General features: G+C 38.7%; 1 protein-coding gene across 4 annotated transcripts; it reads left to right on the top strand.

Annotated features, from left to right (window-relative positions):
* The first annotated feature begins 932 nt into the window (after positions 1-932).
* LOC111320562 (tectonin beta-propeller repeat-containing protein 1) lies at positions 933-22,141 on the top strand. 4 transcript variants are annotated; one of them, XM_022923217.2, is made up of 18 exons: positions 938-1,411; positions 1,892-2,032; positions 4,205-4,327; positions 5,411-5,533; positions 5,988-6,165; positions 6,711-6,826; positions 7,358-7,474; positions 7,957-8,152; positions 8,682-8,959; positions 9,770-10,446; positions 10,972-11,145; positions 11,398-11,454; positions 12,380-12,548; positions 18,281-18,416; positions 19,147-19,236; positions 20,086-20,192; positions 20,357-20,446; positions 20,818-22,141. In XM_022923217.2, exons 1-18 carry the CDS (start codon positions 1,139-1,141, stop codon positions 21,031-21,033), a joined length of 3,261 nt encoding a protein of 1,086 aa, XP_022778952.1. In that variant the 5' UTR covers positions 938-1,138; the 3' UTR covers positions 21,034-22,141. The 4 variants fall into 4 exon arrangements, 2 of the variants coding, with proteins under 2 accessions (XP_088590751.1, XP_022778952.1); XR_015992105.1 differs by lacking the exons at positions 19,147-19,236; positions 20,086-20,192; positions 20,357-20,446; positions 20,818-22,141 and adding exons at positions 13,469-13,520; positions 13,562-13,640 and having other exon boundaries at positions 933-1,411; XR_002693873.2 differs by lacking the exons at positions 19,147-19,236; positions 20,086-20,192; positions 20,357-20,446; positions 20,818-22,141 and adding an exon at positions 13,325-13,419 and having other exon boundaries at positions 933-1,411.
* The last annotated feature ends 4,647 nt before the right edge of the window (positions 22,142-26,788 follow it).

The raw sequence follows: 26,788 nt of genomic DNA, 5'->3' as shown, positions 1-26,788 counted from the left end.
GCTAAAAATCGGAAAATTTAGTGTGGCGAAATATGCGAATCTTAAAATCACGGACGTGTCGCGGAAATAATGTACTCTGGGCGTTAAGGGAGTACACTCAGTTTAACTGTAAGCAACTTTATATGTTCGATACCTGTACGTGTTTAGTGCAAATATACGTGGATTTATTTATTTGTTTACGCAATAATATATTATCTGTTTTTATTATATGGCTGTGTCTCACAAGGACTGGGAACAACCGAATTCACGAATTTGATTGGCTGAAATCAATATTGAAAGCAGTCTAGATTTTCCCATCTAGACCGGCATCTAGACCGGTCTAGGAAAAAAAAAGGTACAAAGAATATAACAAATTGGCATATAAGACAGCCATTTAATGAACATCTTATTAACCGAGCTAGGTCGTTCTGTATGGGAGAATCTTGACCTCGCTCGCTGGTACAGACCTCACTGCGTTCGGTCTGTACTGGCGACCTCGGTCAAGATTCTCCCATACAGACCTCCCGCTCGGTTAATAAAAACTAAGTACTAGTAATTAGAGGTAGAATAAGAAAGTATGAATTTATGTATCTTATATTGTATTATCATCTCACCTTATTACCGTTTCAATTTTAATTTCAATTTATTTTGCTACTTTCTAGTTTTATTTTTTCATTAAATTTCTGAGAATTTTTTATTTTACCAAAAGTTGCGTTATAAAGATAAGTGATGAGATTCCTGTTTAGTTGATGTCAGAAACTGTGAATTGCACAAATTTTATTGAAGATACATATGTAAGTGACGAGATTTCTGTTTGATTTATATCCGAAACTGTGAATTGTCCTCCTTGTTTTAGTCCTTTCCAGTTGTCCAGTCGCGCCCAGAATAGCGGGGAGACAGTTCATGACACTTAAATGATTTGATAACCTTAAAGGCATGTCCGCTGAAGACCCCCACACTCCGCCCGGGTCGCCCGGGCGTTAATTTTACCGAAATTTTACCCTGTTTATTGAAGAATATGACTGGTACAATTGCAAGGCAGTGAAAATTTCTGCTGCTATGTCATTCTCTGGATTGAAAACGATTATCCCTCTCTAACACCATAACGACACTTTTCAAGTAACCGAGCTGCATGTGATATAAAACCGGTTATCCAGAAATGGGAGTAAGTCGGCTGTGGCTGATCGACCGAGATGGACGAGTGTTCATATTTGACCTACGGGACAAGTCTTGGCGTTATATAACAACTCCTAAACTTGGATCAAGGAATTTTTTTAAGCGTGTTTCAGCAGTGGAGCAGTGTGCATGGGCAATCAGTGCCAGTCAACAGCCTTATTTGTTTGTTCACGCAACTGAACTTCCTATCAGAGTGAAGGTGGAAACATATGAGAATCAGCGCTGGGGAATTCTTAATAAATGGTCGCATAAATCGGTAAGATCGTACCACTACTCGTTTCACATCACTATTTCAATTAAATTAACATGTTGAGGAAGAATGACTGATGCTTTTCGTTTGTTTCGTGGCTTGTTTTAACGGATTCAATTACAGTTAGGCTCTACACTAAATATACTTCCGCTTTCGGAAACAGGAAATGTCTGTGTTTGTGCCTTCTGTTAGCAGGTTAACAGCAAACTGACCAGCTGCCTGTGGTTTCTTGCATGTCAGTATCATTTTTCGAGATGCTTTTCCAAGTAACTTGGTTTATACTTTATTTGATATCAAACATTGTTAAAGATGCTACCTTTTACAATTCCTCCATTTGTCAGATTAGTCAGTCTCATGAGACATCAAGCACTCACTGGTACAGAAGAGATTTAAAGAGGTTATGTTAAGCTTTTGTGAAGTGTTTTGTTCACTAAATGGTTATGACAATTTAATTAACTTCGTTGTTGATGTTATGGTCTTTTCCAGATGTTCCCCTCTGATCGATGGCAATTTAGCAGTAAAGATGGAAAGCGGTCTCTCCCAAAGGAATCATTTAAGTTGCCATCAGTAGAATGGATATGGGAAGGAGACTGGTACATTGATCGTGGTCTTGATGGCGATAGTGATGTAATTAAGTAGTATGATAGTTATCTGACAGTGTTAACTTGTGGAGGGGGACAGGGGGACGGGAGCCTGGGAGAACAAGGGGCAGGAGAGGGAGGGAAGCAGGAGAACAAGGGGTGGGAAGCGGTATCTACATGAGGGTGGGAACCGGGAGCAGAAATAAATAAGGCGATAGTTTGTTGTTTATTACCGGGTATTACTCAGTCATAAACACTTATCAAGCAAGGTTTTGAAATTTCCATTTAATATCTACCAATGCTTAAAAACATTTTCGGAGGCAAGAAAACGTAAATTTGTACCCGGGCTGGAAAAAACAGCATTACTTCCGGTAAATTTGTGAATCCTTTCAAATTGATTACATCATTGGTCATGAGATAGCATGACATGTACAGTGTCTGGTAAGTTGTAGCTGTCGATGTAAAATGGGGTTGACAGGCCTACATGACTCCCCAGCGCGTGTTTAGAATAGCCTATTCAAGGTTTGGCCATCGCGAGTATCTTTGCGCGACCATCCTCTTTTGGTTAGATACAAGGGGCGGATTTTTGTTTATTTCGCTCAGTAGCGGTTGTGTTTCTATTAAATGCCAGTGTGTCATGAGAATTTACTTTAGGTTTGGCACTGATGGTTGGTATTGTGTATCAAAAGGCAAGATTCGTTTATTCGTCTTTTGTTTCTGTTGAAGAACTAATTTCCTGTTTTTGAAATTCACCTCTGAGAGGGTTTTGTTAATGAGGTCCTCTGGGTAGCCTCTCTTTAGCAAATGCGCTTAATTGTAGAATATTCAAATTTTAACAATCTGTTGTTGTTCTCATAGTTCGCGGTTCGCTCAATCATTCAAGACAGAATAAAGGCTCGTTTCCAAAAAAACAACATTTAATAACAACATTACCATGCCATCTTGAAGGCGTGCTCATTCCTTCTTCTTCTAACCACAATACATTGCGAACATAATCGTGACACGACGTCACGACATGTGTAACAACATCCGCATCACTTAATTTACAATTTTCTCCTCAAATATTGCTTGAGAGGAGCTTGTTCTGAGAAGTATAAGGGCCTCCCCTTTTATGAAGCCTTTCTTAACTCCTTGTGAGTGACAGGAACTATAGTGTGTATACTGAAATGTCTCAGTTTGTTTAAAATGAGTACGCACATCAAGGATTGCGTCTTTTTCAAATCGTTCACCTTTGTAGATGTAGATTAACAGCTATTTTTTTTTACTGTCTCGATCATTACGTTGCGGTTACGATGATCAAACTGTGATAACCCGGTTAGTGAAACTTAGTTTAGTAAGAAAACTGACCAGTAGTAGCTTTCATCGGGAACTAATGATCCCCAGCCAAAACAAAGGCCAGCCCAAATGAACAAGAATATTAACTTTTAGCTCTGTTTGAAAGTTAAACCCGGGCTTCTGATCCTCTTGATTAACCTGAAGACAGGAGCAACACAATGGAGGGCGGGGGTCGGGAGGCAAGGGAGCACATAAGTACGGGAGGCAGGAGAGCATGGCACAGGAAGCGGGAGACTCCTACCCCCTGTCCCCCCCCTAACTTGAGAACTGAGCATACATGCACATGAGATTGTTGCAGTGATGTAAGATTAAAAGTAAGCTGTAATATTATCCAACTACACTTCATAGAGTACAAATAATGCCATAGACAAGTACAAATATCATGCGATATTTGATTTATGTATCCATGCAAATATTTGGTGATGAAATTAATTACCAGATCTGATGTTAAAAAAATTAATGTTATTCTATGTAAACCAAAAGAGAGCAGATCTACTTAAGCTCAAATCACTAAGACCAGATCCCTATAAAACTATACAATAATGAAAACAAATGTGATAGATGCATAGGAGTGCACTGTGACTCATATGATAATGGCTTACAAGAAGAAGGGTGATATCATTAGGATCTATTTAAATCCTAAGGTATAGTGGATCTAACAGCTTCATTCATCGAAAACATGATTGATCAATCAATAATTATTGTGATTTTGCATCAGACTGATTAAAAAGATTGAAATGAGCATATCTAGATCAATCACAGGGTAAAGTGTCATCCTGAATTACTTTTGATGCTTTATTTATCATTAATCCATTTATACATTGTACATGTCACATTAATCTGTGTTAATCAATTTTTATAAATTATCCTAATTTTTTGCAAGGGTTGGCAATATGCTCTTGATTTTCCAAGAACCTATCATCCACAACAGAGTACAACATCTTGTGTAAGAAGGCGATTGTGGTCAAGATATTACAGATTTGATGGCTATGACCGCTGGATTAAGGTTAGCCTTACTTATCTTTTTAGGCTAAAAGCAACACTGAAATGTCATGCAAAATACCAGTCACTTTAAATTCCATCAATTGGCTGAAAGCCTAGAAGTGATTTTACTTTCATGAACTGGAAAATAAAACTTACTCAAAAATGATAATATTTTTGTGATATCACTGCAAAGATGTTTCCTTGAACTTTGTAATGTTTGAAGTCTTGCAAGTAGAATTCAACTTGCACTCAGGCTGGGAAATGTGCATTTTGTCCTTTTAGCCAATCAAATATTTTGGCATTTTCACTGTAGGAAAGTTGTAAGGTTGAATTAGGTATACTTTCCAAGAGTTATAGACCTATATACAGTGCATTGCAGACATATTAACCATGATTTTGTTATTGGTTCCAAGTCTGTTTTGGTATTCATGTACACAGATGACATACTCGTACCATAGTTATATAATCTAACCTGTTTCAAGAGTTACAGTAACCTCACTTAATGTCATTAATTTTAAGAAGAACAATAAATTGTGAATACCAGTATTTTAATTACATGACCAATTTTTCCTAGATCACAATTTAAATGAATGATCCCTCTTAAATGAATTCACATTTAACCATATATATAAGTCAATTGTAGTGATACTTCTATATGTTCCTTTTAAGTTACCTGTAACATTTTCATGTTTGTTGTTTGTCCCTCCATCTGTAGGTTCATTTTCATGTTTGTTGTTTGTCCCTCCATCTGTAGGTTCATTTTCATGTTTGTTGTTTGTCCCTTCATCTGTAGGTTCATTTTCATGTTTGTTGTTTGTCCCTTCATCTGTAGGTTCCTTTTCATGTTTGTTGTTTGTCCCTCCATCTGTAGGTTCATTTTCATGTTTGTTGTTTGTCCCTCCATCTGTAGGTTCATTTTCATGTTTGTTGTTTGTCCCTCCATCTGTAGGTTCATTTTCATGTTTGTTGTTTGTCCCTCCATCTGCAGGTTCATTTTCATGTTTGTTGTTTGTCCCTCCATCTGTAGGTTCATTTTCATGTTTGTTGTTTGTCCCTCCATCTGTAGGTTCATTTTCATGTTTGTTGTTTGTCCCTCCATCTCTAGGTTCCTGGTTTAAGTGAAGACCCAGGAAAGGATCCCCTCCAAGACATTGCTGTTGGTGGCGCAGTTATTCCCGGAAGAGATCCTGGTTATCTGGCAGTCTGGGCAGTTACGTTTCAGGGAAAGGTTTGAGCTTTAACTCAATTATTGCAATCATTTTTTAACTTTCCATGTATACATGCATGCTGTCCTGTTGAAGAGAATAGATCAATCCTAACCGAGTGTTCCTTTATTTGAATGTTCTTACAAAGTTCTTTTATAAGGACATGTAAGGGCTCAAAATGGTGCCTCTTTTTCAATAATTTGTGCTTTATAATAGATTATAATTTAAAAGAGGGCCAGAAGTCTTAAACATAAAGTTAACAACAGGTTATAATTAACCTGTTCTTCCTTCTTTGTGCCTTTAAGTATGAAAACTTTTTCCAACATGTGTAACCACAAAAATGTATAAGATTAAAAGTTTGCTAGATGTACCTCAGAAGTAAGTCAAATCCACAAAACATATATTCTTTGAGGTCAATGGACTGCTCTCAAATACTCACAGAAATGCTTCGTATTTTGCATGTGACATGACCTTAAGGTTATTTACCGTTCTGGGGTGTCTGACAAATGTCCTGAAGGTGAAAAGTGGATAGTGGTCCCTTCCCCCCAAATCAGCATCACACAGCTGTCTGTGAGCCCGTCAGGAGTGGTGTGGGGAGTAACATGGGAAGGAGTGGCTGTGGTTCGGGTTGGAGTCTCTTTCTATGAACCAACTGGTAAGAAGGAAGATAATTACTTAGGGGCTTTCGTGGAATCTTATTATTTGGATGTAAGATCAAGGAAAAATAAGACTTCTGTCTTTCAAAGAAAGATGTTGCATCTTTGTGTAAAATGTGAAAAGGTTTCAAGAACAGAAAGTAGCCAGAATAAAAGGAAGTGAATATCCCCATGGAATTTTACAATGCAGGCATTCATAAGCCATCAGATATTTTGTTACAATAACTATTGTGAGAGCACCATTAGACCTTGGAGTCTAGTAGTTATTATTTTTTAATTTTTTTATATTCATTAGCTATTTTTTATGACTTTACTAACTTAAGTTAATCAGTTCAAGAGTGGAAGTTAGGTGGTTTTGGTAAAATGCCCCATTAATGCTTCAGAAGCTGCTTGTTGCAAAATTTCCAAAACCTGTCCTCCTGCATCAGGTATTCAGTCAACCATTCTCCAAGTTGATGTTTAATCCAAAGTCTGCAGGTTTGAGTGTGTAATGATTGATGCATAATATGGTCTTACTAGTCATTTCTTTGATATATTTGCACAGGAACAGCTTGGCAAAAAGTGGCATCCCCAGATGCAGCACCAGAACTGGAACCATGTCATCTTTTACAAGTATCTGCTGGACTGAGCTGTCTGTGGGCCTTAACCAAAGATGGCCAGGTTAGCATTCAATGACAGAATTGCTGTGGACCTAGTCCACTACGAAAAATTGTTCTTAAAAACTGATATATAGATATGTGTGTTTTGATGTTAATCAGTTTGCCAATTTACTGGAAACTCAACTTTTGCTTCTAGCTTCTGATGGTGCATCATGTCATAATTCATAAGCTTCTTTTTTAATTAATTTAAATCATCTCTCCAAATGTAGGAGTGCAAGTGTTACATGAGGACAAAGCCACTGTGCAGTGCAGCACAAATAACTGTGGGAATGAAAATGAGAGTGAAAATGTAGAGGAAACAATATTATTGCTAGCATATCATGTGCATCGGTTATTGACCAGGGATCACCTCTGTCTGTGCCTCTATAATTATAAATCATTCTATGACAAACCAAGTCAACTTCTACAACAAAGACTGAAATTCATACAAGGACAAAACTCCAATGTGACTATTTGTAATCATAGTTTTGATTGAGCTACAGTTTACTCTCTAATTTGGTCAATATAGTCTTGCCTGCATTTTGCCTCTCAGGTTTGGTTTAGAAAAGGTTTGTCAAGAGCAAGTGATAGCGAAACTACTGTGACTGGGTCCAGATGGGTGCAAATGGTTGGAAAATTTTCCCTAATTACTGTTGGTTTAAATGACCAGGTGGGTAGTGGCCAGAGCTAGGGCAATTGTCATGTCTTGTGTAACCTGGTATGGAAGTGTTATGGTAACAATGCATGCATTTTGGGTTCATGTCCACCAAATAAATGATAGCTTTGATATTTAGATACTAAATGTTAATTCATAGACTGTTGGCTGGTAGTGAAATTCATTTGTGGTGATATAACAAGCCAAAAAAGTGGGGTAGTGTGCTTTCAATGGAAAAGAAACAAAAACTTCTTTCTAATTGCAATCAGCTTATCAAAGTTTTTATTTGTATAAAGTTTTAAAATAGTCACTATAAAACATTGCAAAATCTTTGTGGCTGTGATCATACAATTCAAATACTTTTTTAAAGAGATTTGAAAAATTTTAGGTATTTCATTTGGAATATCCCATGTCGTTAATAACCATTGCTTCCTTGAAATTTCGACAAATTTAGGGTATTCAACCTTCATATTCAATGTTGCTGTCATTTTTTGCAGGTCTTTGCTCTCAGTACTCTGGGGGACCACATTTATTTTCGCACAGATGTGACGTCTGACGAACTTGTGGGAAGGACATGGAAGGTCGTGCACATGAACAAGCCCCTAATATCATGCAGCGAAGCCACCAGCCTAGATACAGTCAGCTCTGACGGCAGCAGCTCTGACGGCAGCAGCTCAGCTGAAAATAGTGAAAGTAAGGTTATTAATAAAATTATGTATCAGATGAGGACTGCTCATCATTCTTAGTCCGAAGACCAAAACCCGTGTTTTACGAACAGCTTGATGGCAGGCAGTTTGTAAAGAACGCAAGTTAGAGCTCAAGGCACTCATTTTCACTGGGGGAAATGCTTGACAAAGTATCTACTGATTTTAAGCGTTGCATTGTAAAAGTTAGGAGTATTGCAGAGAGGTAACTATTTTGCAAGCGAAGGAAGAGGAATCACCTTTCTCATGAGCGAAATTACCGTGAACTTATCTGAACTGAATTTTTCTTATAGTCGCTAGGATTTAATCTGGATTTAACCTGGGCGGATGCGCAATACCACAACATCTTGCATCTCATCGGTTTTATCGCCAGTGGAAATGAACTTATAATATCAACTAATCTCGCCCTAGGATGCATTTGCCGTCGTTTTCACCATGTTCTTTGGAATGAGCCCAGTAAATAAAATGTAAAGGTAGACTTACATGTATGTACTGCAGCTGAGTTTTTCTACTTGAAGGTGTCTTCACTGAGTCTGATGACAGCTTCAGTCTCGCCAATCCATCTAACCTTCCGTCCAACATCGAATTTTTGACTTGGCTCAGCAGTGGAGCTTGTGAGGTGGACTCTTCGATATTCACCGAGATAAGTGGCAGTCTGGTTTCCTCGGCCAGCAGCATGAATCTAAGTTTAAGTAGTAGGAATGCCGCCTGGAGGAAGAGCGTAATAAAGCGACTGCGGGAAAGAGACAACAAGGAAACAGGGCACTACAACAAGTACGAAGAAGGTATCTCACAGGTCAGTGAAAGCTGGAAAAAAATGTGTTGATTGGTGTGATATGAACATGCATTTGGGCGATGACATCATGCTACATGCTGTACGCGAGGGAACAGTTGAACTGAATTTAAAATGAGGTAGAATATCTGACGCAAGTCTAATTTCATGGCTGGTATGAGATTTTTTTTATCCACATTTCTTTGTTCCTTTAGATCTAGCCTTCCTTGAAAAGGTTGAGTTGTCTGTTATGAACCAACGGTTTTTTTCTTTGTCATTATGATCTATGGTGACTTAACTGAGACAGTATTGCGATCGCTTTTATAAGCCGTCCCGATGTGAATGCGAGATGTGGGTTATATGAGCGGCTGAAGCATTTGGATAAGATATGAACACGTGTGATGTACTGGCTACTCAACATTTGTAGAAAAGATTCGGTTGGTGATACATAATGATACGAATTCGACCGACCAACCGCATAAGGTTGTGCGTACCCTATGTTTATTCGGCGTTTCGCCCCTCTCTAAGTGTGAAACGCAGGATCAGTTCAAATGGTAAGGAATTGCGTAGGGTTCAGTTCCAAATGAACCTCTGTAGGTATTTCACAATTGAATTCCCAACGAAGCTTGCGCAAAATTACCATGCTATTTGACCTCAAACCGAAATATCCATTTTGTGGCCTATTGCTGAGCACCCATTGTATCGGTGGAATCTGGCTTAATGAAAATGGCAACATGGTGTATCTTTGTGTCAGAGTGGTTAAACAGAGTGAATTGAGTTGGCGGCTTTTATATTTTCTTTGTCCTAACGTTTCCCCTTTTCAACACATATTAGGGTGAATGGTGTAAAAAGGCTCGTTTCCAGATGCTGTCCGCTGCAGATTCCAACCTGTGGTACGAGTGTATGGTGAAACTCGACCAAGGAACCGAGGGACGGCCAGATGCTTTGCATTGCTACTATGAGAAAAATTCTCAGTATGAAGAAATGCGGATTCCTTTGCGAGACATTAAATGTGTATGTACTACTCACAAAATGTCGCGGAATAACTGTTTCGCTGTACACACGCCTTTAAGAACTCAAGAACGAAACCCTCTGGTGATCTATACCGGATCTGAAAAAGAACTCATTGACTGGGTCACAACACTGGCCAGTGCTGCCTCACGGGTACATAACTGCGAGGGGTCCCCTTCATCAAGGGCCATCTGGACCACATCTCTTTGCGGTGACGTTTTCTTTTGCGAGCCGCCTCCACCAGAAACTGAGATGCAACCAGCTCAATTATTTTGGCGGCAAGTTGGCGGACATATGCGTAAAGTAGAAGCCGGTGTGTCTGGAGTAGTGTGGGCAATTGGTTTTGATGGAATGCCTTATTACTACTCTGGGGGATATGGTGGAGGTATTTTTAGTGGTTTTGACAGCAGTATGTCTGGAATTTACCAACAGGAGGATTACGACTGGCATTATATTTATGAGAATCAGAGATGGAACCCTTTGGAAGGATACTCTGATAGGTAAACCAGCTTGGTTCTACTATCAATATCACTTCTCGCTAAAAGGTTCAGTTCTCCTTCGCGCGATGTTTTCTTTATTGTCTTTAGTAGAACAGTGGTTGAACAATTTCAATATTTCACATTTGTCTTGTGATTTAAATATTTCTGTTTTCAAGTTGTTACTTTGATATCCATCACGGTCATTTTGTGGTCGCTAATCCTTCCCCCCCCCCCCCACCCCCCAAAGTGATTTACATCTCATTTCTCCTTGCAATATCACCCTAGATCAAATATAAAGGGCAAAAGATTAAGGGAAATGATCACCATTTAAACTAGCTTTTGATTGTTGAAAAAAATTCTTCTCAGCACCTCAGGAAATGTATAGAAACAGTATGGAGAATATCGGGTTAATAAGTGAGAGAAGTATGGTTAGGCTGAAAATAGGTTACCTCTGTGATGGTTTCATCGCCATGTCTTTCTAAGCAAACACCCACTGTAAGGCCACATAACTTACATTTAACTTTGTTGCGTGAAACTTCCTCGCAGGCGCCTTCCAAGTGACCGGTGGAACTGGAGTGATGAGAGCGGAGTGTATGAACGTACAAGGGAGGGGTACGTGCTTCCATCTAGTCAGTGGCAGTGGACTGAGGAGTGGACAGTAGAGACCAAACCAAACATTACAGATAAGGATGGCTGGCAGTATGCTGTAGACTTTCCAAGGTTTGGATTTCCCTCACAGACAGTGGGGGGTGGGGGGGGGGGAGAGGAGATGGTATAATTTGTATTATGCATAATACAAATCTCTTGTGCCGTACATCGTTTTCCGTCTTTATTAACCAGCTGAGATAGATAAACCCGTTGGGATAAGAAAAAATGAAAAAACATATCCTCTCCTAACAAATGTACAATATTCTAAACTGCTGTGTTTTACTGTGTCCGGAATGTGTTCACCCCGCCTTTCTTCCTCCTCAGGGTCTATCGTCGAGAGCGTGGCTGGAATGACTATGTAAGGCGGAGACGATGGAAAAGGTCTGAATTGTGTTTCGTTTGTTTATTTGTTCTTGGTGGCTTTCTTTACCAAATGTCTTTCTTTCAAAAATATACTCGTTGAAAGATAAAACTCCAACCACAGGTATCGTGTGGATGATCAGCCTAAAAATCACAGACAGGTTAAAGTACGATTTACCGTATGAAGGCTTGAGACTAAACGAAGTTTATACACAATGAAGGGATTATTATCGCTTAATACAATTATAAATACAGTTATGATTATGATGACGATGATGATAACAATTATCATTACCACCCTTAGCATTATTTTCTTTTTCTGATTATGGTAACAGTCGAACCAGTATTAAGCAGCATCGTATTGAGCGATTACCTTGTATTAAGCGGTCAGTTGTCAAAGTTTTGAATATGTTTCCTCTTAATCACTGTAATTTTCACCTCTATTGAGCGGGTCATCTCTATTAAGCGGTCGTATTCACCCTTTACTGAGTTATTTTATCCTCCACCTGCATTGAATGGTCACTTAAGCGGATCCACTCAAATGAAACTAAGAATAATCTTTCAAGTAAAATTTAACCCATGTTTCTCTCCCGAAATCAATGTTAATTGTATTTTTGGGCAATTGTACATTAAGTGTTCAATTATGGCAAAAATGGCGTCTTTTTATCAACCCCTCTTCTGTTGAAACTGTATCGAGTGATCACCCCACCATTCCCCATGGGTGACCGCTTAATGCAGGTTTGACTCTGTTATCAGTATCGTCATCATCATCAACATTATCATCATCGTTATCATGATCATTATCTGGTATTACTACAACTTTTTCATTTGTTGTTGCTGTCGCTTATGAATAAGACGGGGATTTGTAACTGCACAAGTAAAGAAGAGGCTTTCTACTCGGTATCATTGAATCAAAACAAAATAGTTACATTTCTTTGAACCGAAGACGATGTAAACTGACCACTACTGGGCCATGGATCCAAGTGACGCCTCAAGTCAGATTACGTGACGTATCGATTCAAACTGATTCACTGGATGGTTCCATAGCGGTGTGGACGGTTGGGACAAAAGGTGATGTCTTATATCGACATGGAGTGGCCGAGGATTGTCCGCAGGTAAATTAGATTACAATTTAGAAACGTGGCTCATGTCATAGGATTTACCACTGAAGTACAGGAAACGAGGTGGGTTTTGCCAATGGCATTGCTTATGCAGTGCTGAGTCAAAGGAGTCACAGTTTCTTTAGCTCGGTCTATTTGGCCTTACAGGTAATAAGCCTCATTTTCGTTTCTTATCATGATCAGGATGTCGATAGTGTGGACGAGGCCATGCGTGGAATAAACCGCTATCCTGCGCAAAAATCAAACTATAAGCTTAATAACCCGCCACTGCTCTTGAAATAAGTGCACGCGCGCCGCCGATTTGAGAAAGTGATGGGAATCGAGCCTAATCAACCTACACTCCACTGGATCACTGGATAGCAAATTTTTAACTAGTGAATAGCAATCGGGTCATCTCTATGATCAAAGCAACGGTCACTTAAGCACATTAAAAGCAAAGATGTTTTTCGCACTGACTTACCTAAAGGTTCTTGGAATTCGTCTTTTGTATTCTTCCCAGTCTGTGCCTCTTCCTCTTTTCTGTCCCTTTTTAGTGCGAACGCGAAATTCTTACAGCTGTCGTTACGTTATTTTAGTGAAGGATATGATTTGTTAGTCAATGCGGATTGTCTAAAATACTTTCTAATTTTTAAACTGAAGTCGATACAACAACCAGGGAGAAGTTCGCAGAAAAACTTGCTATATCAAAGCATTATTTGACCTGCAGGCGTAAAGCCAATAAATGACGGTATTAAAATTCAATTCTGAATTCATTTAATGCAAAATTACAGATCCATGGGACTTGAACCGATTAGCCCCGTGATACCGGTGCGATTCTCTGCCAACTGAGCTACAATGAAGCCACTGATCGGGAGCCAGCTCATTTGTAAGCTTTAATTATCTGTTTAGTTTGACAGTAAGGTGTTGTTTCCAAGGTGGTCGAGATGGAATTCACAGCATGTTGTAAATGGGAATTGCGCCTCTGTTTGTTTTGCGTTTTACCAAAATAGTGAAGTGTCATCCCGGTTCACTATTCCGTGCTCTTTGAACGCCAAGAAATTATCTTCGAGTCATTTCAGTAGGAAAGCTTGCTAAAGCTTACTAAAGGTAACTTATGCCAATAGCTTCATTCTTTAGCGAGAATGTACTCACGTTTATGCCCGATTATCATTTTCCACCTGGAGATATCATCATATGAGATCATGTTTTTTTTATGAAATGTGTTCCCTTTGTCTATTCGTAGTTGTTAATTATCAGTTAGCAGTCTGCCTAAAGAGAAATGAAAATTCAGTAGTGATTTGAAATGTTTCTTTGGAAAGTGAATAGTAAAATGGATTCAACTTAATTCTCTCTTACACAAAGTTTAACGAGTTTTACATTTAAGTCAGCTGTTTGGTTAATCAAAGCAGAAAATTCTTGCGAGTTTATTTTTGATGTCTGATATAGGTATTTTCAAGATAGTTTTCATCTGATTATATAGGTCATGCACCCTCCTAAGAATAATAAAGAATTCGGGGTTTGATTTTGGTCAGCACTCAATTATAGACTCGTGTGTACGCACACAACACTCAAACAATACTGAGAGTCTGCCAAAAGTTAACCTTTTGATTAATTCAGAAATAAAAGCACCTGTAACTGAGATAATTGCTGAAAAGCAAGACAGAGGTAGTGTCATGCAGGATAATTGGTTTTAACTGAGGATGAAACGAGTGAGTTGTCGGTAGGTGGCTATACCAGTAGATATCCGGTATGCGCTATTTTCTTGAACATGTTCTGAGTACTATATTTATCTGTTATCCCGTTGATTTTCTTCGGATCATGCTTTGAGGAAACCTAAAACAAAGATGTTTGCTGTATTCTATCGTCTCTGGGTGTGTTTTGAGAAGAGGACTCCTTTTTAATAAATTGGTAAAGCTTCCAGCGATGTATTAACGGTAAATATGTAAACGATTCAGTTGCCAGATAATTAGGGAATCGATAAATGACAATATGAAAAGTGATAGTTCTTGCTCTTAAGGATATTTTTTTTTTGTCTGTTCCAAGCTATCTGTATTGCCACGCAACTCCGGTATAGCTTTGCACTGACTAACGTGTTTAACGTGAAATTATTCGTAATGGTGTATAACATCAGCCGTAATGTCACCTCCAGCTGTGATATCGCCGCTGTTATAGCGTTGTTAACAAACTTTTTATAAGTGGAACAGATATCTTAAAGTTAGTTCTACCATTTTTTTCTTAATTTTTGGTGGATGAAAAGAGTGAGTCAGACTTCGCTGCCAAAGCAATTTGCATTCTCGGAGTGGTTCTTGTCATAAACTAAAAGCTGGAAAAATAAAGCTAGCGGTTTTCCCGCGTAAAATAAAAAAGACAAAGCTTGCAGGGTTGTGTCAGTAAAGTTTTCTGAATTTTGTTTCGCACGGTACAAATGTGTAAATGTTGGAAACTGTGTCCTTCGCGAATTCGTGTTGAATCTGATGTTCCCTGCGGTATGATTAAAATAAACGTAATTTAGTGCCAGATTATTTAGGTGTTCTTGGTTGCTATCAAGGGGCGAATTTACATATTGCTATAGGGCTGCTTAACATTGTATTGTAAACGACACTTCAAACAGTACACATCACCAAATGCAACAAAATTTCCACCACAGTTTTGACGAAGTGATGTTTGATGTATTCGAAGGTAAAGAGAGGTTTTATGATTTTGTCAGCACTTGTTTTGTTCAAACGAAAACGTGCGAATTGTCAGTCATAAATTTGGTTTAATACTGGATTTTAAAGTGAGCTGACACGACACTAGTTTATATTACCTGAAACTGTCAGGAGATGGACATGAACTCATCGACTTCCGAACACACCAGACCATCTTTGAACATGAAACAATGCCCTGATTTAGATGATATTTCTCGCAGTACCATCCTTGTTCCATCCCTGATCTTGATTTCTGTTGTGAATCTCATTTTGCTTTTCGGTGCGTTGTTTGGTAACCTGCTAATCCTGTGGGTTATTCGCGGGGTATCCTCGATTCATCCACCATCGCGAACTCTGTTCTGTTCATTAGCAGCCAGTGATCTGTGTGTTGGCCTAATGGTAGAACCGTTCAACTTCATGTACATAATTACTTCTGCGACGGGAAACGCAGTACTGTGCTCCAGCTTGTTGCCTTACTTGGATGTAGTTGGGTTCACATTGAGCGGAATATCTCTTTTGACGACCGCAGAGATCAGCGTTGATCGGTTGTTGGCGCTTCGATTGAGGATCAGGTATAGAGAGATAGTTTCTCTTTATCGCGCTCGCGTTGTTGTTGCAGTAACATGGCTTACATGTTTCATAGCTGGGACATCAAGCGTGTGGAGCCGAGAGACATTCATGGCCATGCAAATAGTAGGTGTGTTTGTCAGTATCTTCGTTTCGTCCTACAGCTACATCTCGATTCACAGAATTCTTCGGCAGGTAAACAATCGACGGCAAGAAAGGCCGACTGCCTGGGATCAAGCAAGCACAAGCACGGCCAGTACTGTAAGCGGCTCGGTGTCGAGTATAAGGCGATACAAGAAAACCGTCTGCACTGCTTTGTGGGTTTACTGTGTTTTATTGATCTGTTCTTTTCCTTATATGATTGTTGCAGCTCTTTGGGCGGTTTTCGGTGGCAGTGAAGCCATAATTATCGCTCATTCTTACATGGTAACCCTGCTTTATTTTAACTCAGCACTGAATCCGATTCTGTACTGTTGGAAAATCAAGGACGTCAAACAAGTTGTCAGACGAACCCTCTACGGTGTAAGCTGCAAGTAGTATTTGCTGACAGAAACATTAAGAATTCAAATGTTTTTATTAAATAAATGTAATAGCTAAATGAATACAATTTTTTCGTATGGATAAAACTCAGTTGTTTGCGTGCCTCGAAACTTGAATACAGCTCGAGCTCAGAATTCTAGTCTTTTCGGACTTTAATTTCATCTTACAATTTTCACCTGAATGATAGAGGTTTAACGGAGTGAGTTTGCTTTTATGTCCATTTTCTCTTTTATGAAATATTTCAGTTTTTGTAAATAGAATGAGAAAGATGGTAAGTTTCAGTTCTTTTTTTACGATTATAAACGCCAACCTTTTTTGAAAGATTCTCTTTAGGTTTTTGATAGGCGACACATCTCATCTTCCATTCGCAAATATTTCATTTCTTGTCACAATTGTGTTGATATGTAATAAAAAGCTTCACACCGAAATTTCGATAATTTTTGTTAATATCTGACGGTAAGAGAGAAAATGACTGTACATTCTGGTACTATAGTTTCTTTTGTAGTATTCGTTTACACCCAGAGCTTGTAAATGACTAAAGTAATGAAAGAAATTAATAACAATAAATAGTGGTGAATTTTTCTCAAAAGTACTCGGAAAAATTATGGCCTGAGGCAAGGAAATGGGTTATCTTCGGTTTGTATTAAAAGGAGCCATTATCCATGAACCGCATGGTAGATGTCGCCGAAGGTAAGCGGCACTATTTTTCTTCTTCAGATAATTAAACGAAACATTTCTGGTAGAGATGGTCTTATCCGGTAAGCCACACTTTTTTCTGCCATTAAAGTTGTGAACAAATATTATGCGTAGAGACGTTTGGAGAACAAGACCGTGATAAGCCGAACAGTAATAACTGGCTGTCATTAGAATTGAAGGCGAGATCAGTGAAAATGTCATTTTGTACGTGACGAAAACTCATAATCATTGTATAAATCCTGTATGCGTTAGGGACATTGTGTGTATGAAAAATAGACTTACTGGCGTGTGGATCTGTTGCCAATGAATTTATTAGAAAGAAAAAGCTACCCAACGGGATGTCAGTGAATTTTAAATATTTTCTTTTGTTTTAATAATAATTATCAGGATTGACACCAGGTTTAAAAAAACTTGTCAATCGTCAGATAAAAAAAACTATTGTGGTACATGTCTTCTGTCAACATATGTAAGATCTAAGTGGTCAATTTATCCCAACATTAGTACTATCAAGATCAAGCTTTGTGGCACTTTACCTTTCCCGAAAAAAATAATTGCTTACTTTTGTCTTACGCAATGTGTGGTTGTCATCCTCGGTTCTTTTTTTTTTCTCTTATCGTTATCTATTTTTGCTTTTGCCCTTCTAAGAAATCATTATTCTGAATTTACTTTCTATATCTGGGTTATTTCTTTGTACGGCCAAAAATTTCTCAGTTTGTTTAAGAGCGTAAAAAGCGGCTTTCTTTTCTCAAAATGAATACCTGAGATCCCTTTAGTTAGCGATGAGTACTCTCTATGTTTAAAAGGGGTTGTTCCAGTTAAAAAAAACTTTCAGTATGTACCACTAAGCCCTTTTAAAGAGGAAAACCACCGATGATACGGCATTTTTTCCACCTTTCTCGCAATTTTTCTCAGTGTAACATTGCAGAAGAGTCGCACTAGGGGTCAACTTCCTCTTTTGTCTGAAATTTGTCGTAGTGTTGCGAGAAGTAGACATTGATTGTACCACATACGGCCAATATGCTCGTACCTGAAAAGAAACACCTGACGTACCCTATATGTGAGCGAGAAAAATACCACGGCCTTTGTGCGTTACACGTTTTCGTTACAGGAAAGTAACAACAGAGAAAGGCTCGGTGATGCGACAGATGCAAGACTCCTTACAATCGAACTAGAAGGGTGCTCACACCAATGGATGAGTGCTTCAATTGGCCAGTATGCACGTATCTTTGAATGGAAGACTCTTATTTTTGTCCTCAGGGGTCCTCTTGGGAGCACATTTTGACGGACCTGCCATTTATCAGTATCTCCGTGGGCAGTAAAAGACGCGTTTGGGGGATAGCTGAGAATGGTACGGCCTACTTCAGAGCAGGCTTCGGAGAAAATAAGATTACAGGTATGGACGGTAACATGAAGGAGAATGTGAAGCTATTCACCAGCTAGTTAATCTTTCTTTTTCCTTCAGTTTCTACATATGCAAAACTGCTTTCAAACGCTTTCAGCATCAACCCGGCATTTGTTCCAATATCTAGTGAGAAGAATACTATTTATTTTATACGTATTCAGAGTTCTAGATCAGACTTCTCTTTTAATTTATGAAACGTGTGTGGTTAACAAATATCCACACCAATAGCTGTAATACTTACACAACGAATTTATGAAATTCATATATCTGAACTGCGGTTATAGAAACGTATTTGTGCACGATCCTCGTAGTAAAGAGCACTATTTAATGAATAGTGAAAATCAGACCTGAAAAACTTCAGGCCTGTACGGGATTCGAACCACTAGTTCGAAGTGGTTCGAATCCCGTACAGGTCTGAATTTTTTCAGGTCTGATTTTCACTATTGCTTAAATAGTGCTCTTTACTACGAGGATCGTGCACAAATATGTAATACTTACGTTGAATAATTCAAGTAGAATATTGGTAGCCTTTGATCTCACTGGACCAGTTGAATTGAGCTGAATCAAAAGCAGTTGTGTATGGTTCTGTACCTGTAGCGCTTTCCCAGTTGTTCAATAGGATGAAGTTTATTCTTTATCAATCTAAGTTAGAACATTTCATTTGCGCTAGAAGACTGTGTACTTGGATACACATTATAACATTTACTTGTTCTTTCTGCAGGTAGTAGATGGTTCCACATAAGTGAGAGGCCTCCCCATTTGTATCAAGTTTCCGCTGGAAAGACTTCAGTGTGGGCTCGTGAGAAGGATGGTAAGACACATTTTATCAGCGAGTCCTTTCTTAGTGCGTTTAATTAAGTTCGTGAACGCTTTCTATTAGTGATAGACTTATGGGTAACAAAACTGTGTTGTGTTCCTTCTTGTCAATTATTTTAGAAGTAGAATGGGATTGGCATGATATTGAACTCTCACATGAAGACAATGTAAAAAGCTGAGGAAAAAAACCGAAGTGTTTTAAATTTCCTCTCTGTGAAGTCGAAGAGGCAGTCTTAATTTACGTTTTGGTTAATTGAAGACAAGCGTTTTGGAAACAACATGACGCGAAGAAGTGCATTTGATCAATACTGTAATCATTTACGTGAGATAAACCCCATATGGATTTACTTTATTCCGTTTTGAAACACCTTTTCGTGAGAGTCGTTCCGATTTTATACGACCAGAGTTATAGGATCGCAGGAGCCCATGGTAATGGGCTCCTGATGACAGATAGTTCTTCCTGACGAAGCAGTAAAAGCTCCCTTTTATAAAGCGTAGGTTTAAGCGGTAGAAATGCTTTGAAAACCTAGTTGGGAGTCGCCAGATGTTATCAGATAGCTATTTTTTTTCATTTTTCTTCTCATGAATTAATTTTTGTGGCAAGGTTGATAGCCAGAAAGCAACCTTTCAAGGAGTGCCAGATTTCACGCTTGTTTATTGACTGCTGGCACGTGTTGACCTTAATTGAGCTCTTGATGTCTGTATGCTGCTGTCGAAATTTTAAGCAAGACTGGACAAAACCTGACGTTTTTTATAGTACGTAGTCCATTCAATCAACCTCTACCTTATAATAAATAAAAAAAACGCTATCAACGTGACAACACAGTTTGACTCCTCTCTTTAGGTACGTGTTGGTATCGACTGAACATCACCGACACCTACCCAGAGGGCACTACCTGGCGGTCACAGCAGTTCCGTGTGGAGGCACTTTCTGTCGGAGCAAGTAACCAGGTACATAGCAAAGACAATAAATCACGCAAATATTTCTAGTGTACGTAAGTACTAAATGTGAACACTTAGCATTTATAAACTTATCTCTTTCTATCTGAATAGTCGTTTATCAGCTATTTACTTTCATTTTGTCGTTTTTATTGGTGTGATTGTTTCTTTTTAAGGTCTGGATGATCAACCGCAAATCCATTGAACAGCGCTTCAGAGTGACACCAACTGACCCTCTAGGGAAGGGATGGGAAGTTGTTTTATCAGTAAGTTTATTCTTGTTGCAAAATGGATGGTTGGGTGGTTTTTCCCAACACACCTTGGCAAGTATTTTCACCTGAAATCATTTCATTATAAAGTGTCCTTTTGTTGTCTTTTGTACATTCAAGTTTTCGAATCTTAATCACAATTTTCAAAGACCAGACCCTCCCAATTGTGTTCAAAGACCCTGACTAATTCTATTGTCGCCAGGTCAGCGAAGGTACTAGCGATTCGTACTGGTTACGTTTACACACTCTGTGATCCGTCATTGTCCAAACGAGAAAAGTTTGGAGTGGGGGGTGCATATGCAATTGGGAAAATTTACTTGCCCTTTTCTTTACTTCAAGAATTCAGAGTGGCGTTTTTTCCTTTGTAGGACTGTTGGCGATGGATCAGTGTTAGGGGCGCCAGTGGAACCTCTGACGTTGTAGACGAGGGAGAAGATGTTGTCGAGGAAGTAGAATTTCTTGACTCGCAACCTAACAGTTTGCTATCAAAGCTTGATCTCAGCGAGGTTGATATCTACAGTATGTACGGTCAAAAGGACGCCGAATTAACACCTGGCAGCGAAGAGGATGAAGATGGAGAGTGAGAGGAAGAGAGGAAAAAAGAGAGAAGAAATATATTAAGCTATTCTCAGTATTTCGTGAAGGATGGTTTCGTTAGGAAGGTCTGCAAGTTTTGTCAAGGGGAATCATGTTGATACTGCCACCCTTGGATTAAGCTAGTAATAGGGCTGGAAAAAGAAACGGGACTGGTATTTCACAACAATATGTGCATCACACTAACGATCTGATGGTATTGCAGCGAATATGAATCACTACTTCCATGACAATGGAAAAGGGAAGAGATGCCATTGTTGTTTAGTACAGTCGGTAAACTTGACAAGATCATCTTATTGCTTCGTCCTTACAGTTAGAAGTGAACGCAAGGAGTATAAGTGGTTAGGATTCTGCTTTGGATCGATTGGTGACTGTTACTGACCAACGGTTTCTCAAGGTTCGACATTGGTCTCTTAAAAGGATACACTTGTATCTCAGGTTCATTGAAAAGTTCTTTGCTTTACATGTCCGTGAAAGAAATTTATTTTATAGCTAACATGCACCTCAAGGATAAAGCTGAAAAACTCTTTAGGCTAGTGTAAAATGATGAAGCCGAGGGTGGTTAAATGCAAACTCGTGTGAGTGCTGTTTTGATTTTTGTAGGAACTTTTTTTCTATACTTATTCATATCTATATTTTCCTAAACGCTGTTTGCAATTGAAATTTCGGTATCATGAGTAAATCCGAGGCTACTTTCCTTGAACGAAATCCCAAATGTGGATAGTATCGTCATTAGATAATTTAGGTATCGTTATTTTGAAAAGAGGTAACAAATTCCCAAAAGTCGTTTTGAAATTAGACATAGGTTATATCAGGAATAGATTTACTGATTTAGTCTGAATAAGTATTTTTATAAAGTTATAGCGATATGTATAAGTGCAGCCATGATCTTCGTTTGAACTACGTTTAGATAATGCAGAATAAAAGCCTGAAAAAAGCCGTGTCAAAGCCTGAATTTTTCAAAGGCTTCTTTTTTGAATTTTTTAAATGTTGTTCACTTGCGAGGATCACTCGTGCAACTAGATATCAACCGTAGGTCAAAATAAAATTTATTTCATTTAAGTTGAGATTAAAGGAATATATTCAGGTACAAAAAAACACGCTTTCAGTGGTCGCTCTATAAAATAAATGTAAGCTTATAACTAAACTGACTAAACATGCACTTGATAAAATCAAGATATCTGAGATACTGGTGATTTTTCTCAAGTCACCATTCCTTATTTTCAAACCATACACCTTTGTTGTCAGCTGTTCCCAAACACTATGTCCGTGCGCTTAAAATAGGTATAGGCTCAATTTGGCGCGAAAAGATGCTCGTAATTTTCTTTGGTCATTACTGTTACTTTAAGCGGACAGTTGCCCTGAGCCGTACTCGAGAAACTGATCACCTTTCGCAACAGACCTACGCTCCAAGTACAAATGTCCAATTTTCCGCACCAAACAAAGGCTATTGTTCACTTTTTGGTCAACTTTTTTCTTAGCAGTATGAGATGTCCAAGATGGTGTATTTTTTTCAAATAGGACATTCATTGATATTCATTTTGTATGAAGCTGTTACTCTAATAAGGGAACGAGTTCTAACATTTGCAAGATACAAGATTTCTTTCATTAAACCGGCAGTATTTGGTTTGACCAATTAATTCCTAATTAGCGTCTAAAGGAATTTTCATCGTTAATCGCTTTTGAGTGTGTCATCCCATGTAACAGAAAATAACCATTATATACTTATTTTTCCATTGTCTCTGAGGCCATCATGGACACCCCGAAACGATGGCCAAGCCTACATAATATAATTTTCACCTGTAGTAACCTGTGTATCAGGCTCTCGGAGGAAAATAATTTGAATATATCAACAAAGTTGAAATGGTAAATTGGCCACCGGTACGATTATAAAATCTGACGTTTCGAGCGTTAGCCCTTCGTCGGGGGAAGAAATCAGGCTCCCCCTCCCCCCCCCCCCCAACCCCCAACCCCCATAAAAAGGCCTGATAAAGGCCTGATACTCAAGTTACACCTGTAGTGAATTTTCGTTCCCTCGAACCAGCCCGATCGATCTCGAAGTGGAAGCAAAGAGACTGGAACTGATCATGGAATCAAGGATGTGATGGCGGCTGATTTGAGAAACAAACAGCATCAGAACCCACGTGTACACGGCAGATGTTTACTGGTGTGATTCATTTAAGTGCAAGGAATGAATCCTAGACGCGAACAAAGGAACAAACAGGTATAGTTCGACGCTAAATTATTTGCTACTCTTTTCCTCGTTCTTACAATAAACCTACTTTCAGAAGGCAAACACCCAGGCGGGTGAAAACATGAAAAACAGTGCTAATTGGTGATTTTGGAATGATCAATAAAAAAAACTTTTTAAAAAAAACTCCAAAAACAAACGTGAACAATAGAGATGAAAACAGAAAAAAAGCGGAAGAGGAATTGACAATTAACTTCTCAATAAATACCACAATTTTGACTTCTCATTTAAGGTCGTAAACATTACATTTTTTAATGTCAGTACGTACGAAGTGACAGCCCTTTTTGTTTGGCCAGTTCATCAATAATTTTTTTTCCTGAATACTATTAAAACGATAATTAACAAAAGGTTTAGGCGAGGAAGGTTAAGACTCCAGCTTTGCTCTCGAGACATCTCTACGCCAAAATTTAAATTAATGGGTTTGTCAGTTCATCAACAATAGGTCAAGCATATCCTACTCCTGATTGAATTGGCCCCTCTTATTTAGATTGTGGGTCACTTAAACTACAGGATAAAACACCAACAAGCAGATAGCATAATTGTCTAGTTTTACCCTTTACTTTCATGTCAATGAATGGGTAGCCATGTACTTAATGTATAGCATCTTGCTGTCTTGAAAAGAGATAAACAAAACACTTTCAACAACAGCATCTGCCAATAAGGTCTGAATATGGCATGAAGAAAATGCCTGCCTATCCAAACAATATCCTTGGTATAAATCTAATGCCAATGAAATCTGAAAGAAGCACTTCACCCTTGTCATTCACAGATTATTTGTTTTGCTGCAAAATTATTTGCTAAAATCAATTAAACCTGGAATTCTAACTATTCGAATTTGAAGTTTCAGGAAAATTATCCAACCCTTAATGCCTTGGAGTACCATAAGTCTGTATAAGTGCCAGACAAGTGCTAGTTTTATATCTATTATAAGAAAGAGGGCATGACTTACGTAGTTGCAAATCCTAATTATTTTTGTCCAATTTTATTCAGATAAGGCCATCATTTGTAACATAAATATCTTTGCACAAACAGCATCATAACCCAAATGTTAAAATACAAGGTTATTTATGTTCCAGTTGGCCGCAAATTCTTAAAGTTGAGCTCAGCAATTGTGCAGTAATTTGATATGTTTGCATAGAATAGTAATCCATGTTTGAAACTCATAACAAACATTCTTCTCTCTGACTTATTATTTAAATAGAGGACTATCAAGGAGGGTTTGAAAACTTTCACAGATCTGAAGGAGATGGGTTAATTAAGGGTGTACTTAAAGCTCTTGAATTTGCAGAGTAACAGTTCTTGTATGTTATTTGCTTTTCCTTAGCCTACATGTAGAGTGATAATGACCTCTCTTCTCCTTATGTATGAGAAGTAATACTATGCTTATCTTCTTTCAAGGCTGTTGTCATTTTTTTAATCTTTAGAATTGAAAGGTGGTTGAATTGAATTGAAGCAGGTACATTTAAAAATCGTATGTTTTTTATCAGACAGTCTTGTGGTGTACATATCTTAGTATAGTGAAGTGTCGTTTCTTAAATGAAAGTGAAAGTGAATGATTCGCTACCTTAATAGCAGTATAGGCTGAATTGCTAAGGTCTACAGTGTTACTAGGGTTGAGATCAGACGTCAGCATTATCAGGCACCTCTCGCAGCCGCTTTAGTCCATGTAACGACCTCACCTTTTCCCCCCACACATCCCACCCCAGGGGAGGACATCCATCACACACTGAGTAATCTCGTGCGTGGGAAATTAACGTCTCCTACCCCTAACCCTGCAGGAGACGGGACCTCCATTTATTTGTCCTTATCTGAGAAGACTAGAATATCTATCCATTTCATTGATGTTATAGAAAGGTAGCAGATTCTCCTCAGTTATTTTAAGACCATGAGTATTGGTCCAGCTGGGGCTCGAACCCTCGACCTCCCGCCAACACAATCCGGCGCTCTAACTTAAAGGAATGTTATCTATCCTCTAATTCTAGAATATTGATTTAAGATAAACAGAAATTCCTTTTATCACATTATCCAAAGTAATTTTTTGTTTTGACAGCTGGTTTCAAGCCAAAGGTTGACAATTTTATAGCTTGGGTTCAGGCAGAGAGCTAAATTAAGTTAAGGAGATAATCCTGTCCAAGAAGCCTGAAAAGAAAATCTCACGCTCATAAATTTAGTCCACCCATTTCCAATGTACAATGCAGTTAATTATCGTAGACTTGTCGAAGCTGCAGTCACTCTGTACACACACATAAATGTTACTGCATCAGATAAACAACTCATTTGCAGAGAGTTGTTATGTACCAGGTGCACGTTTGGGCCATTGTTAAATAATCGGTTAATGTTGAAAGAGTCTCAAACGCACTTGCAAATGTATTTAGACGTAACTGCCATTTCGAACTGTAATTGTCATGAAGTCGTATTTAGTCATTTTAAGAAGAAAAACAAGTGAGCTTGCGCTCGATAACAAAAATAATGCGGGGGGAAGGCAATAAAAGAAACTGCGAAAGACATATCGACGAAAGGAAAGTCTCAGACTGCCAGACAGTCTGTTCACTTAGAAAACAACAACAAGCACAATTGACCTAGCTGATAGCGATCTGCTTAACGTACCGTATTCACTCGTGCTCGAATTGCTCAGAAAAACTCAAACTAACTGTAGCCAGGATTCGTCCCAGTTCCTTCTATGACGGCATGATTGCTTACTCTATATTAGAGGAATGAATCCTCTGACGACATTTTCAGACATTTTCAGACATTTTCACACTGGCTGGCAAGATGGTGGATGGTGAGCGGGCTCATGAAAAAATAGCACCTAACCCATCCTTCCACATTCATTATACATTAGTTATTGATGAAAATTGATCGAGGATTCAAAGGCAGAAGCTGAAATATTTCCCTTGCCGTAATGCATAGGGTATGGCCGTCCTGAACTTCGTCGTTTTAAAAATTCAAACATGTATATTCCGCTGGAAAGACTTGACCTCTCCGGTTCAAATTCCCCACCCCACCCAGGCAAGGTTCAAGTACATCATTTTCTGAAAGGCCTTTTGCGTCAAATGTTCGTGAGTTTCCTGGGGTGGGGGCGGGTGGGATGTTGAAGCTTCGAAATGATTGGTGCATAACGGAAAACTGCGACTTTGGCGTCAGGTCGTACCTCGTCTATGTGATTTCGCTGGAATGGAATAATTGTCGAAAGCAATGTATATCAATTTTATCGCTTGTAGGAACTCTGAAAGAATTTGTAGAAGACAAACATTCAAATAGACTTAATGAGTGTGCACACTGTTATCTTTGCAAAACGAGAGCATTCATTCTCTGACTTCTTTATTCATTCTTTGACTTTCCCTGTCAAAATCAACTTGCCTGTTCCCCCCACCCCCTCCCTCTATTCTTTGAAAATTCCTTTAACCGCCCTGAAATATTGTCTCTCCACTTTTGGTTATCAACTCGGGAAGTCTAACAACTAACAATGGTAGCTGATAGAAAACACGTTGGCT

The sequence above is a fragment of the Stylophora pistillata genome, chromosome 10, assembly GCF_964205215.1.
Source record: "Stylophora pistillata chromosome 10, jaStyPist1.2, whole genome shotgun sequence".
Classification (NCBI taxonomy): Eukaryota; Metazoa; Cnidaria; class Anthozoa; order Scleractinia; family Pocilloporidae; genus Stylophora; species Stylophora pistillata.
The sequence above is the reverse complement of the archived record's forward strand: the minus strand, read 5'-3'. Positions and strand labels throughout refer to the sequence as shown.